The sequence below is a fragment of the Pseudoliparis swirei genome, chromosome 23 (assembly GCF_029220125.1).
Source record: "Pseudoliparis swirei isolate HS2019 ecotype Mariana Trench chromosome 23, NWPU_hadal_v1, whole genome shotgun sequence".
NCBI lineage: Eukaryota > Metazoa > Chordata > Actinopteri > Perciformes > Liparidae > Pseudoliparis > Pseudoliparis swirei.
In genome coordinates this window covers 3,452,824-3,465,445 of record NC_079410.1, presented here as the reverse complement: position 1 = coordinate 3,465,445, position 12,622 = coordinate 3,452,824, and the positions used below count along the sequence as shown (strand labels likewise).

At 42.9% G+C, this 12,622-nt stretch overlaps 1 protein-coding gene across 3 annotated transcripts; it reads right to left on the bottom strand.

The window, feature by feature from the left end:
- Positions 1–232: 232 nt before the first annotated feature.
- On the bottom strand, positions 233–12,349 carry sstr3 (somatostatin receptor 3). 3 transcript variants are annotated; one of them, XM_056408018.1, is made up of 2 exons: positions 12,044–12,349; positions 233–2,564 (listed from the first exon to the last, which is right to left on the bottom strand). In XM_056408018.1, the coding sequence occupies exon 2, from the start codon at positions 2,491–2,493 to the stop codon at positions 1,018–1,020; it is 1,476 nt and encodes a 491-aa protein (XP_056263993.1). In that variant the 5' UTR covers positions 2,494–2,564; positions 12,044–12,349; the 3' UTR covers positions 233–1,017. The 3 variants fall into 3 exon arrangements, with proteins under 3 accessions (XP_056263993.1, XP_056263995.1, XP_056263994.1); XM_056408020.1 differs by having other exon boundaries at positions 233–2,559; XM_056408019.1 differs by lacking the exon at positions 12,044–12,349 and adding an exon at positions 11,897–11,976.
- Positions 12,350–12,622: the final 273 nt, after the last annotated feature.

The following is a 12,622-nucleotide window of genomic DNA, read 5'->3' as shown; positions in this document are numbered from 1 at the left end:
CTGGTGCCCCCTGTGGACTAAAGTGGTAGTGTTGGTTCTGACGCCCCCTGTGGACTAAAGTGGTAGTGTTGGTTCTGGCGCCCCCTGTGGACTAACGTGGTAGTGTTGGTTCTGCCGCCCCTGTGGACTAAAGTGGTCTGGACTAGAAAACACAAGTACACAAATCCCAAAGTATGAATAGTTTTACATGATAACCGACGTTCCTGAAATAATTCCTCAGAAAACAAAAATGGTAAATTATGAACAGTTTTTAATTTGAACATTTTCGTAATCGTACAGGATGAAACGAAGAAAATAATCTCTCTTTTGTTTTAATCTTTGTTGCACTGGACGGTACAAACCATAACGGCTAATTGATACAGCGATTAAATATGCGAGAACTGCGACATGCAACCCAGCCTCTTAAATGATGATATGTAACAGAATGAGAAAACATTTCGTCAACTTCCATTTTAGAGGATTTTGAAGCTACTTTGAATTTTCAATACATTAAATATGATTGAAAATACAGGACGAAGGAAAGAAAACACTCATTTGACCCCAAAATCATAAATAAACCGTACATTAAATTCGTAGTTTAAAAAGCCAAAACACGGTTAACTCCGTCGGCGCTGTTGTCGTTGCACATCGAGCCCCTTTAAGCAAACGAAATGCGACTAAGTAATGCAAGAAAATTAGTATTATTAGTTTAAAAAAGCAACGACTCCTCCCGTAAAACATTCAGACGCAGCGAATGTCGGATTAAGTTCGTGGAAATAAAGAATTTGAGCAACTTGATTGAAAGTAAAAGAGGCGAAAAAAGTACGACGACGCACCGGAACCCGTGATAACGGGGTGTACGCAAATTTAAAAAACACGGCTTTGTACATTTATGTCCACGACATAAACGGGAACGCGCGGCCTTTCAATTGTTCTCGAAACTTTGACCCCGCCCCCCGCTCCAGCCCAAAAAAAAGCAAGTGTGAAGTCCGTTCGTCTTTTGGCACCCGCCGGGTTCCCTCCGAGTCGCGTCCGCTTCTACAGGTAACTGATCTCCAGCGAGGGGCTCCGGTCGGCCGGTTCCTCCGGCAGAGATTTAACGCTCCCGTTTTTGGCGGTGTTGAGAAGCGTTGGCGGCGCGGACCCGGTGGCGTCGGCGGCGTTGGGGGCGTTGCCGGCCTTCCCACTCGGCTCCTCATCCTTGTCCTTCCCGTCCGGAACCGATGGCTCCGGCGTTCCCGGCGGCCGGAAGCCGCCGTTGCCGTTTTGGGCGATCCGGTAGATCTCGGTCATCTCCGAGACACCTTCCTCCTCCTCCTCTTCATCCTCCTCCTCTTCGTCCTCCTCTTGGTGCCCGATTACCCGCCTCAGGCTCTCCCTGGGCAGCAGCGCCGACCTGCCCCCGCCGCCCCCGCCCCCGCCGCCCCCGTCCCCCTCCTCCTTCTGCTGCACCTGCTGCCGCTGGCGCTCCATGGGCTCGTGGTTCTCCACCTTCCGGGTGGAGCGGCACAGGGCCTTCCGGAAGCCCCGCTTGAAGTTGTCCGACAGGAAGCAGTAGACGATGGGGTTGGCGCAGCTGTTGGCGTAGCCGAGCACCACCACGAAGTAGTAGAGGCCCTGGTACTCGGAGGGCAGCGCCACCAGCAGGTTGATGATGTTCAGGGCGTAGAAGGGCAGCCAGCAGAAGACGAACACGGCCACCACGATCACCACCATGCGCGTCACCTTCCGCTCCGACTTCCGCCGCTTGGTGGAGGCGGCGTGGACTTTCTTCGCCGAGCTGCGGATCTTGAAGACGATGAGCAGGTAGCAGAGGCAGATGATGAGCAGCGGGCAGAAGAACCCCACCGTGGAGGTGTAGATGATGAACGCCGCCCGCCACACGTTCGCCGGCTGCGGCCAGGTGATGTTGCACGTGCCGCCGGCCTTCTGGATGTTGGCGAAGATGACCACGGGCAGCACCACCAGGAAGGACAGCGCCCACACCGTGCCGTTCACCAGCTTGGCCGCCCAGGGCCGCCGCCACCTGGACGAGCGGATGGGGTGCACCACGGCGAGGTAGCGGTCCACGCTCATCACGGTCAGGCAGAAGATGCTGGTGAACTGGTTGATGGAGTCCACCGTCATCACCAGGCGGCACATGAAGGAGCCGAACGGCCACGTCTGGAGCGTGTTCTGCACCGCCAGGAAGGGCAGGCCGAGCATGAAGAGCTCGTCGGCCACCGCCAGGTTCAGGATGTAGATGTTGGTCACCGACTCCATCTTGGAGTAGCGCAGCACGATGTGGATGACCAGCGTGTTGCCGCCGAGGCCGACGGCGCAGACGACGATGTAGATGAGCGGGATGAGGACGCCCGCCACGCTGGGGCCCCCCACGGAGGCGCCCGACGGGTCCGCCGTGGCGTTGAAGAGCGTGGCGTTGAAGAGCGTGGCGTTGGCGTCGGCGTCGCTGTCGTTGAAGGCGAAGGGGAACGGGCCGGCGGAGCTCCCGCCGTCCCAAGCATCGTCCGTCATCCTCGGCGTGGGAAGCGAGGGAGACGCCGCTCCTTCGTCCTTCTGTTCGGCTCAGCTGCCGCCCATCTGCTCTGTGGGAGAGACCAATCAATTAGTTATCTAACGGAATAAATATATATATATATTATATAAATATATATATATATTTATATAAAAAAATATATATATTTATATATAAATATTGATTTATTCCATTAGATAACTAATTGATTTGTATAAATATATCTATATACAGGACTGTCTCAGAAAATTAGAATATTGTGATAAAGTTCTTTATTTTCTGTAATGCAATAAAAAAAAACAAAAATGTCATGCATTCTGGATTCATTACAAATCAACTGAAATATTGCAAGCCTTTTATTTTTTAAAATATTGCTGATTATGGCTTACAGCTTAAGAAAACTCTAAAATCCTATCTCATAAAATTTTAATATTTCCTCAGACCAAGTGAAAAAAAAGATTTATAACAGCTGAGTGTTTGTCAAGGCTCAGGAAACCCTTGCAGGTGTTTCGAGTTAATTAGACAATTCAAGTGATTTGTTTAATACCCTACTAGTATACTTTTCATGATATTCTAATATTTAGAGATAGGATATTTGAGTTTTCTTAAGCTGTGTCATAATCAGCAATATTAAAAGAATAAAAGGCTTGCAATATTTCAGTTGATTTGTAATGAATCCAGAATGCATGACATTTTTGTTTTTTTAATTGCATTACAGAAAATAAAGAACTTCATCACAATATTCTAATTTTCTGAGACAGTCCTGTATATAAATATATATAAATATATATATCTATATATATATTTCCATATATATATACATATATATATATATAAAACACTTAAAGGTAAAGTTAGAATGAATTCATCACGACTATCGATTTCACGTTTTCACCGTCCAGAAAGTCGCCGGACGTCGTCGCAGTAAATCATGCACTGATTACTTTTTTATGTTCGAGAATGGATCCCAAAGAGGGAGAGAGAGAGAGAGGGAGAGAGGGAGATAGATCCCAAAGAGAGAGAGAGAAAGAGGCAGGGAGAGGGAGTGATGGAGCGAGAGAGAGGGAGCAAGGGAAGGAGGCAGAGAGAGAGAGGGAGAGAGAGAGGGAGAGAGAGAGAGGGAGAGAGGAAGAGAGAGGGAGAGAGAGGAAGAGAGGGAGAGAGACAACAAGAACAACAAAGGATCTCTGTAATAAACGGAGGTGAAGAAGGGAGGATGTTTGCATTCATTGATCGCCGGTGATTATTTTATTATTGATACGACAGGTGGGTTAAACAGAGAGCGTTCCCACATGTTAGGCCACGCCCACATTTCATAGCTCAGCCAGCAGCTTCATGCTCCCCAGAGGATGAACCATCAGGTATGAAACACCACCTGCATTACAGGTGTGTGCAGCCAAATGGGCTTTTTATTACATTATATAGTCTTATATTGGGATTTGTATCGATGCATTTTTATTGTTGTAGCTCATTTTAATAATATTTATCGGCTTCTATTGGGTGGATTCATTTGTAAACCTTTTTTCTAAAGTTACTAATTACATTGTAGAAGTCATCAAATACATGTTGTGTATATTTACCACTGAAATGTAGAATTACAACAATAAAACACTCGAGTAAAGCACGAATACGTCAACATTGTACTTTATACAGCGGAGTAAATGCAGTTTAAATGTGAATGTAACTCAATATTATTTATTATTATATTACTTCTGAGGTAGTCGTTTTTTTTTTTTTTTTTTTAATGTTAGTTTGTATAAAAGTACATTTACAATGTCGACGTGCTAAACGTTAATTATAAAGCGTCCATCAAATACTGTAATAAGCACAAAATACCTCCAAAATAAATCGAACCATCTGGTAATTATGAATACATGTTTGTGAGTTACAACGTTCGGGGCACATTTTGATATAATTATCAAAATAAGAAAATCAAGTCAATGTCTCTTTTTAAAGTGAGTCATTTCAAAATAAGACGGTATATATATATATATATATATATATATATATATATATATATAGTGCCACCACATGATGTGCCACTTCATTTCATGCGTCATTAACCACACAGCTGTGTCAGGAGAAGTCAATATCTCTTACCACAATAAAAGCATCGCAGCACCATTTCAGAGGAAATATTTTACACCATCTTTTTCTTCTTCTCTAAATGTTGGACGTCGCCGACAGTGAGAAAAGCCCAGATGTGACCGCAGCTCGGTGATAAGAGCTCAAACAAAGAGGCTGAGAGGTTGTTGTTGTCGCCTCCTGCACGGCTGCACACTCTCTTAGTGAAAAGGTGCAGAAGACTTCTATTTTAAAAATGTGCATTATGAAATACTTCTATTAAAAAGGGTGCATTAAAAAAGACTTCTATTAAAATAAATGTACATTAAAGAAGACTTATATTATAAAATTGTACATTAAAGAAGACTTATATTATAAAAATGTACATTAAAAAAGGCTTATATTAAAAAATGTGCATTATAAAATACTTCTATTAGAAAAGGTACATTAAAAAAGACTTATATTAAAATAAATGTACATAAAAAAATACTTCTATTAAAAAGGGTACATTAAAAAAGACTTATATTAAAAAAAGGTGCATTAAAAAGACTTATATTATAAAAAGGTGCATTAAAGAAGACTTCTATTATAAAAAGGTGCATTGAAGAAGACTTCTATTATAAAAAGGTTATTATGCATTATTCTTTCCCTCTTTATGCTTCTCTCTTCCTCTTTTCCACGACATTGTTCTGCCGGTGAATACATCTTTGTTCTGTTCAAATCTCTCCGTTCATTCACACAATCGGCTGAAGGTGAAAGTCTCATTATCTCCGACACGTTTTCTGGGAAGTGACCGATACGCAGATTAGAAATGATAAACTGATAAACTTGATACATTAATAACCTGCATTGAAGTAGATTGTGTTCCATTTCATGCAGAATTGTGTTTTCTGCTATTATTTGTTTATATATTGTTGATTTTGAGACTTTAGTACAATAAAGCTGTTGTTTCATTTGACCATATGTGTATGTTTCTTTCCTTTTATGATATATATATATATATATATATATATATATATCTACAAACATATATATATATATATTTATATATATGTACACTTTTGTAATAATATAAAAAGTCTTCACAGGAGACACAATGTCCTTATAGCTGCTTATATATATACATTTAAAAAAAATACAAATATAAATATGAATAAACACATATATATATATATAGTTATAAACCACGTATTCAATGTTTATAGAGTGCTTATTATGTGAACACATTCTATGTGACGAGGACACACACGCACACACACACACACACACACACACACACACACACACACACACACACACACACACACACACACGTATAAACGCACATGTGCATTTTCCATTTGTGGGTACAAGAAACTAAAAACTAAAAACGTGCTAGAAATGCCAGAAAATCCCCCTAAGAAAGTTGGTAAACATGGAGTATTGAAAACACACTTTGTGAATACATGATTAAATGATGGATTAATTAGCGCCGTTCCTCCTAATATTCACAAAATACTGATATGCAACAACACACACAAGCGGTTGCATTTTTCTTTCGCTACTTTTCTGGAAACTTTGTTTAAATTTGCCGCTTAACGTGGAGACCAAAGAGTTAAGAGATCATTCTGCTTTCATGGTGTGATCTCATTCATGGCGGCTGTGCAGCGAGCAAGAAGAAACTGAACTAATAATAATAAATATAAAATGTATACAATTTATAAAATTATAAATGAAAAGATAAATTAAAGAATAAATAAAATAAATAAAATGAATAAAATGAATAAAATGAATAAAATGAATAAAATAAATAAAATAAAATAATTCATATAGTGCTTTTAAAAGTATTTCACAGTTTGATCTCTCGACACCGTCTCAGACGCAGAAGGTTCACAGCTGTTCACGACGTTCACTCGGCGAGCGAGTCGGCGAGGGTCACGACGAAGGACGCCGGCAGAGCTGTTTGACTAGCGCTTATTTGTTTAGCTCTCTTTTGTATTTTTCCTCTTTGCGTTCGGACTGAACGGAGGAGAATAAAAACCTCATTATTACACTTTGCAACACAGAAGCTTGTACAGAAAGTACCCTCGTGAAAATAACTACAAAAAGGCTCAAAATGACTACAAGGACACACAGAATGACTACAAAAAGACTTAAACTGACAATATAAGGACACACAAAATGACTATAAGACACACACAATGACTAGAAGGAGACCCAATAGCGTTCAGTCCGTCAAGCTGTTGACAGAAGAAGAAGAAGAGAAGAAGAAGCTGCCCCTTCACACCACACGGCGTCTTCACACATAACAAAAAGGACATAAGCTCAGAGACATCCCGCTTTGTTTCAAAAGCTCAATCAAAGTAAATGATTTTATTGAATTTTTGGACAATAAACAACACTGTGCAGCCCTTTTTATTGATTTGTCCAAGGCTTTCGACACTGTCGATCATGCAGTAATGAAGCAGAGACTTCTTACTATTGGACTGTCAAAACAAACTGTCTGTTGGTTTGAAAATTATTTATCAAACCGATCACAGTGTGTACAGGCTGAAGGCATCACCTCTAGTTCTCTTGATATAATAAAAGGTGTGCCACAGGGTTCAGTCCTAGGACCACTTTTATTCACAATTTATATCAACAGTATCGGTCAAAATGTGCCAAATGCCAATTTTCACTTTTATGCAGACGATACTGTCATTTACTGCTCTGCTCCTAAACAGCATCAGGCTCTCTTACACTTACAAACAGCCTTCGATACTGTGCAACACTCTTTTAATGAGTTGAAATTATTGTTGAATCCTGATAAAACGAAGTTGATGATGTTTACAAACTCAAAAACAAAGCCATTAAACCTTCCAGCTTTGATTTCATTTCAGGGCAATGTGATTGAGTCTGTATCATCATATAAATACCTGGGATTCTTGATTGATGATTCTCTCTCTTTTAAACCTCACATTCAGCAACTTGTGAAGAAGTTGAAAGTGAGGCTAGGTTTCTATTTCCGAAATAAGTCTTGCTTTTCTTTTAATGCTAAAAAGAGACTTGTTGCTGCTACTTTTATGCCTGTGATTGATTATGGTGATGTCTTATATTTGCATGCATCTTCTCAATGTCTCCACTCCTTACTGTCTACCATGGAGCATTGAGGTTCATCACTAATCTTAAGGCTCTGACTCACCATTGCTCCCTGTATGCGAGGGTTGGTTGGACTCCTCTGTCCATCCGGAGACAAAATCATTGGCATGTCCTTATTTATAAGGCTATTCTCCACGTACTTCCATCGTATCTTTGTACTCTAATTCAGCTGAAAAACCCTGGAAGCTACCATCTTCGCTCTGTGACCTCTGCTCAAGGCCTCCTCTTGCTCTCCGTCCCTCACGTCCGTTTGGAAATGGGGAAAAGAGGTTTTAAGTTTGCTGCTCCTGCGGCTTGGAATTTGCTGCAGACAGACCTGGGTCTCCGGGAGCCGGTCTCCTTAGGTGTTTTTAAAAATAGATTGAAAAGATTGGAGGGAAATTCATCTAGCTGTAGATGTTTTATATGACGGAGGTATGTGCTCCTGTGTGAGCTGGGTTGTGTTGACTTGAGTCTTAGTTTTGGTTTTATTCATGCTGTGATTTTGTTTTTCGTGTTTTTTTAAAATATTGTCTGTCACTGTTTTACATTGTATTGTATGGAACTTTGTATGACGTGCTGCTGCTGCTGTCTTGGCCAGGACACTCTTGTAAAGGAGATTTTTAATCTCAATGAGGCATTTCCTGGTTAAATAAATGAAAAATTAAAAAATTAAAAAAAGTTCAGCCGATGGAGGATTCACATAAACCACAACAACTGGTCTCCAGAGGAGGATGAACCACAGGGTCTCGCTGGTATTCTTGAATCCATCCAACACAGACCGGCTCAAGGCTGAACGACGTGACTTACAGACGTCCTGAAATCTGCCACAAGTTTGTTGTTGAGAAACAATGTGGAAGGCCATCTCAGAAGGTCGTCTAGCAGGAGGAATGCAGGTTTGGTTCAGATGACCTCCGGCCACCGGGAGTCTCTCTCTCTCAGGGTCACAAGAGTTCCCTGTATTGCAACACCAACGGTATCCACACAGCCTCTCTGGTTGCAGAGAGATACTCTTTCTAGTTTGGGTACGCGATTGTCGAGAGGAGGGCCTAAGACAATAGGTTCGTTTTTAAAAAGGCAAAGTAGTTTTGTTGCCTAAAGCTACCCCATTGGCTGCCTTGGGCCTCCTGCTTGATCCCATTGGCTGCCTTGAGCCTCCTGCTTGATCCCATTGGCTGCCTTGGGCCTCTTGCGTCATCCTATTGGCTGCCTTGAGCCTCCTGCTTGATCCTATTGGCTGCCTTGAGCCTCCTGCTTGATCCTATTGGCTGCCTTGAGCCTCCTGCTTGATCCTATTGGCTGCCTTGAGCCTCCTGCTTCATCCTATTGGCTGCCTTGGGCCTCTTGCGTCATCCTATTGGCTGCCTTGAGCCTCCTGCGTCATCCTATTGGCTGCCTTGAGCCTCCTGCTTCATCCTATTGGCTGCCTTGGGCCTCTTGCGTCATCCTATTGGCTGCCTTGGGCCTCTTGCTTCATCCTATTGGCTGCCTTGGGCCTCCTGCTTCATCCTATTGGCTGCCTTGGGCCTCTTGCTTCATCCTATTGGCTGCCTTGGGCCTCCTGCTTGTTCCTATTGGCTGCCTTGGGCCTCTTGCGTCATCCTATTGGCTGCCTTGGGCCTCTTGCTTCATCCTATTGGCTGCCTTGAGCCTCCTGCTTGTTCCTATTGGCTGCCTTGGGCCTCTTGCTTCATCCCATTGGCTGCCTTGGGCCTCCTGCTTGTTCCTATTGGCTGCCTTGGGCCTCTTGCGTCATCCTATTGGATGCCTTGGGCCTCTTGCTTCATCCTATTGGCTGCCTTGGGCCTCCTGCGTCATCCTATTGGCTGCCTTGGCCGAGTGTGACATCGCTGAGCGGTACTCCTCTGCGCCTCGCGTTTAAAGTTGAGAATATTGTAACTTTTAAGCGCGCCTGAAAAACGCGCCGCGCGGCATTTAAATGGCGAAAGGGGAATCAACGGTTTTGCTAGCGACGCGTTTTTGAGAGTTTGGTGTCATCGAGCCCGAACACGAGTGTAGAGGTCCCGGGAGGATCGTTGTTCCTCCAGTGGGTCGTTGCCAGGGAGAAAAAGCCTCTGAAAGGTACTCTCAGAAGCGTAATGGCGACATCGGCTATAAGTCGGCACCCAGAGAAAATCTGAATACGTTCAAGAAATTTGCAAAAAGGCTTTTAAAGGTGATACAGATCAGCTATAAATCTGCGTCCAATCCAAGCTTAAGATCTGAGCCGGGATGTGGTCTGCAGGTTTTCTCTGTGAGGTAGATGCTAAGCTTAAGGGTCCGGGGGGATGACAAGAACATCAGAGCGAGATGGAAATTTCCTGTTAACCTTTCTCTTTCTTTTTTTCCAGCTTAATCTTTGAGGGATAAAAAAAGAAACCATAAACCTCTTTACATAAATGTGAGAGCAATTTAACACGTGACAATCACAGCAGACACGTCTGTAAAGAGATGAAAAGACCTGAGAGATGCCGTCTCCCTCCTTATGTCTTCTATCTTTCAATCAAACTTAAAATAAAGGAACATTTCAACATTTTAGTTAACATGGCTAATTACCTTCGCATTGAAAATGCAGAAGGTTATGTTTTGATCGCCGTGTATTTGTATGTGTGCGTGCCTGTGTGAGTGTTATTCGCATAAGTCAAAAAGTATTAAACCGAATCGCATGAAATTTGGTGGAATTATTGGTTATTATCCGGGGACCATTTGATTAGATTTTGGGATTGATCGGGTCAAAGGTCAAGGTCAAGGTCATGAAAAGGTGAACATCTTATTTTTACCATAGCGCGGTCAATTTGTATCCAATTGGCATGCAACTAATGCCAACATGTTCATAATTCAATGCCCAATCTTGTGATATGCAAAGGTATGCGCTCTACTAAGTGCCCGTTCTAGTTTAAGATGAGAAGATTAGTACCACATACATGTCGACAGGGTACATGTAGACCCTTTTACTGCATACGTGAAACAGATATACACAGGCATGTCATCTGTTTCCAGTCTTTGTGCTAAGCTAAGCTAAGCTAAGCTAAGCAGCTGCAGCCTCATAACTGCTGTGTTCCAGCTGCTCTACAGTCAATGTCTAACAAACATTTACATTTAAAAAGGCATCACTTTAACAGCTTGATGAAGCCGGGGTTTTAATTTGTTTAAATGGATAAAGAAGAGAGAACACCGCCAACTGTTAAACATCCTAATTTGGTTATTAAATACTGCTTATTATTTTTATTAGTAGTAGTAGGCACCAGATTTGTTCTAATTTCTGCCTTTTAGACCTCTTAAAAAGGGGAAATTGCTGTAGGATATGATTATATGTGTGTGTGTGTGTGTGTGTGTGTGTGTGTGTGTGTGTGAATGGCGGTGTAATTCAGTAATTACCGTGTGAATGAATCATAAGTTCCAGGATCACACGTTGAATACTAACTGAATCATTTTGCTTCCATATGAAAATGTGCTATGAAAATAAAATAATGGATTGAGCATAAAGAGGAGGAGGTGACATCGAGAGGCTTCAGACGTCGTTTTGTTCCTTTGAGCCAACAGAACAAATCACGCCGGATGGTAATCTCACTCAAACCGTCTCTCACATATATTTATGTTCCAAGAAAAATACGTGTTTTTACCCCGAAAAAATCAGACTGAAAAGAAAGATGAAAAAATTGTGAGAAGAAGCATCGCAGAGGAATAAATCTGAGGAAAAGAAAAATACTTTTTGAGGCGAAGCTGAGCAATAAAATACAGATAAAGAAACACGACTACAAGGAGAGACACAATGACAACAAGGAGACACACAATGACAACAAGGAGACACACAATGACAACAAGGAGACACACAATGACTACAAGAAGACACACAATGACTACAAGGAGACACACAATGACTACAAGGAGACACACAATGACTACAAGGAGACACACAATGACAACAAGGAGACACACAATGACTACAAGGAGACACACAATGACTACAAGGAGAAACACAATGACTACAAGGAGACATGGAATGACTATAAGGAGACACACAATGACTACAAGGAGACACACAATGACTACAAGGAGACACACAATGACTACAAGGAGACATAAGAGACTACAAGGAGACCAAATGAATACAAGGAGACACACAATGACCACAAGGAGACAAGATGACAAGGAGACATGAAAAGACTACAAGGAGACACAACATGGCTCCCCCCCCCCCCCCCCGCTTATATCTGTGCCCTTAATAAAAAGTTAGTGAACCTCTCTCTGGGATTAACGATTAACTCTGAACGTTTAAACCAGGTTTGAGGTCCTGGTCCTGGTCCTGGTCCTGGTCCTGGTCCTGGTCCTGGTCCTGGTCCTGGACCTGGTCCTGGTCTACATACGTCCCGCGCACCGTGAACTCACCTTTATGACGAGTCGATCTCCAGAAACTGCTCTCTCTCTCTCTCTCTCTCTCTCTCGGCCGGTGATTTTTCTTCTGGGGGGCGAATTTACTGACGAACCGGCCGCAGTCGGCGGTTTAATTCCCGGTCGGCGCGTGTTTCATCTCCGGTGAGCAGCCCGGTGCTCCGGTCCTCCAGTCGGTGGTTCGTCGGTGAGTCTTTTCTTCTGTCTGCTCGCGGACCGACTGATGCACCGAGAGTCACCGCCGCAACATTGTAGCAGTCTCTTGCCGGTAACTAGGTAACAGCTCGGAGTCCGGGGAGGAGGAGGTGTCGGGATCCTCTGCGCGCGTGTGCGCGTGCACGCGCGAGTGTGTGTGCGTGTGTGTCGGGAGACGTGACACGCCTGAAGTAGGACACTGCTTGTCAGAAAGTAAAGGTCAAAGGTGGGTACAAGGAAACTAAGAAAGTCATTAGTGCACAATCTGTACCTCTGGAAGTAGAAGTAACAACTACCAAGAGTCTGAATGCGTGAAAACAACTTGTGTTAGTCAAATAAAAAGTATGTTGAGTTGTAAACAAACCCGTTTTTCTAAGCTAC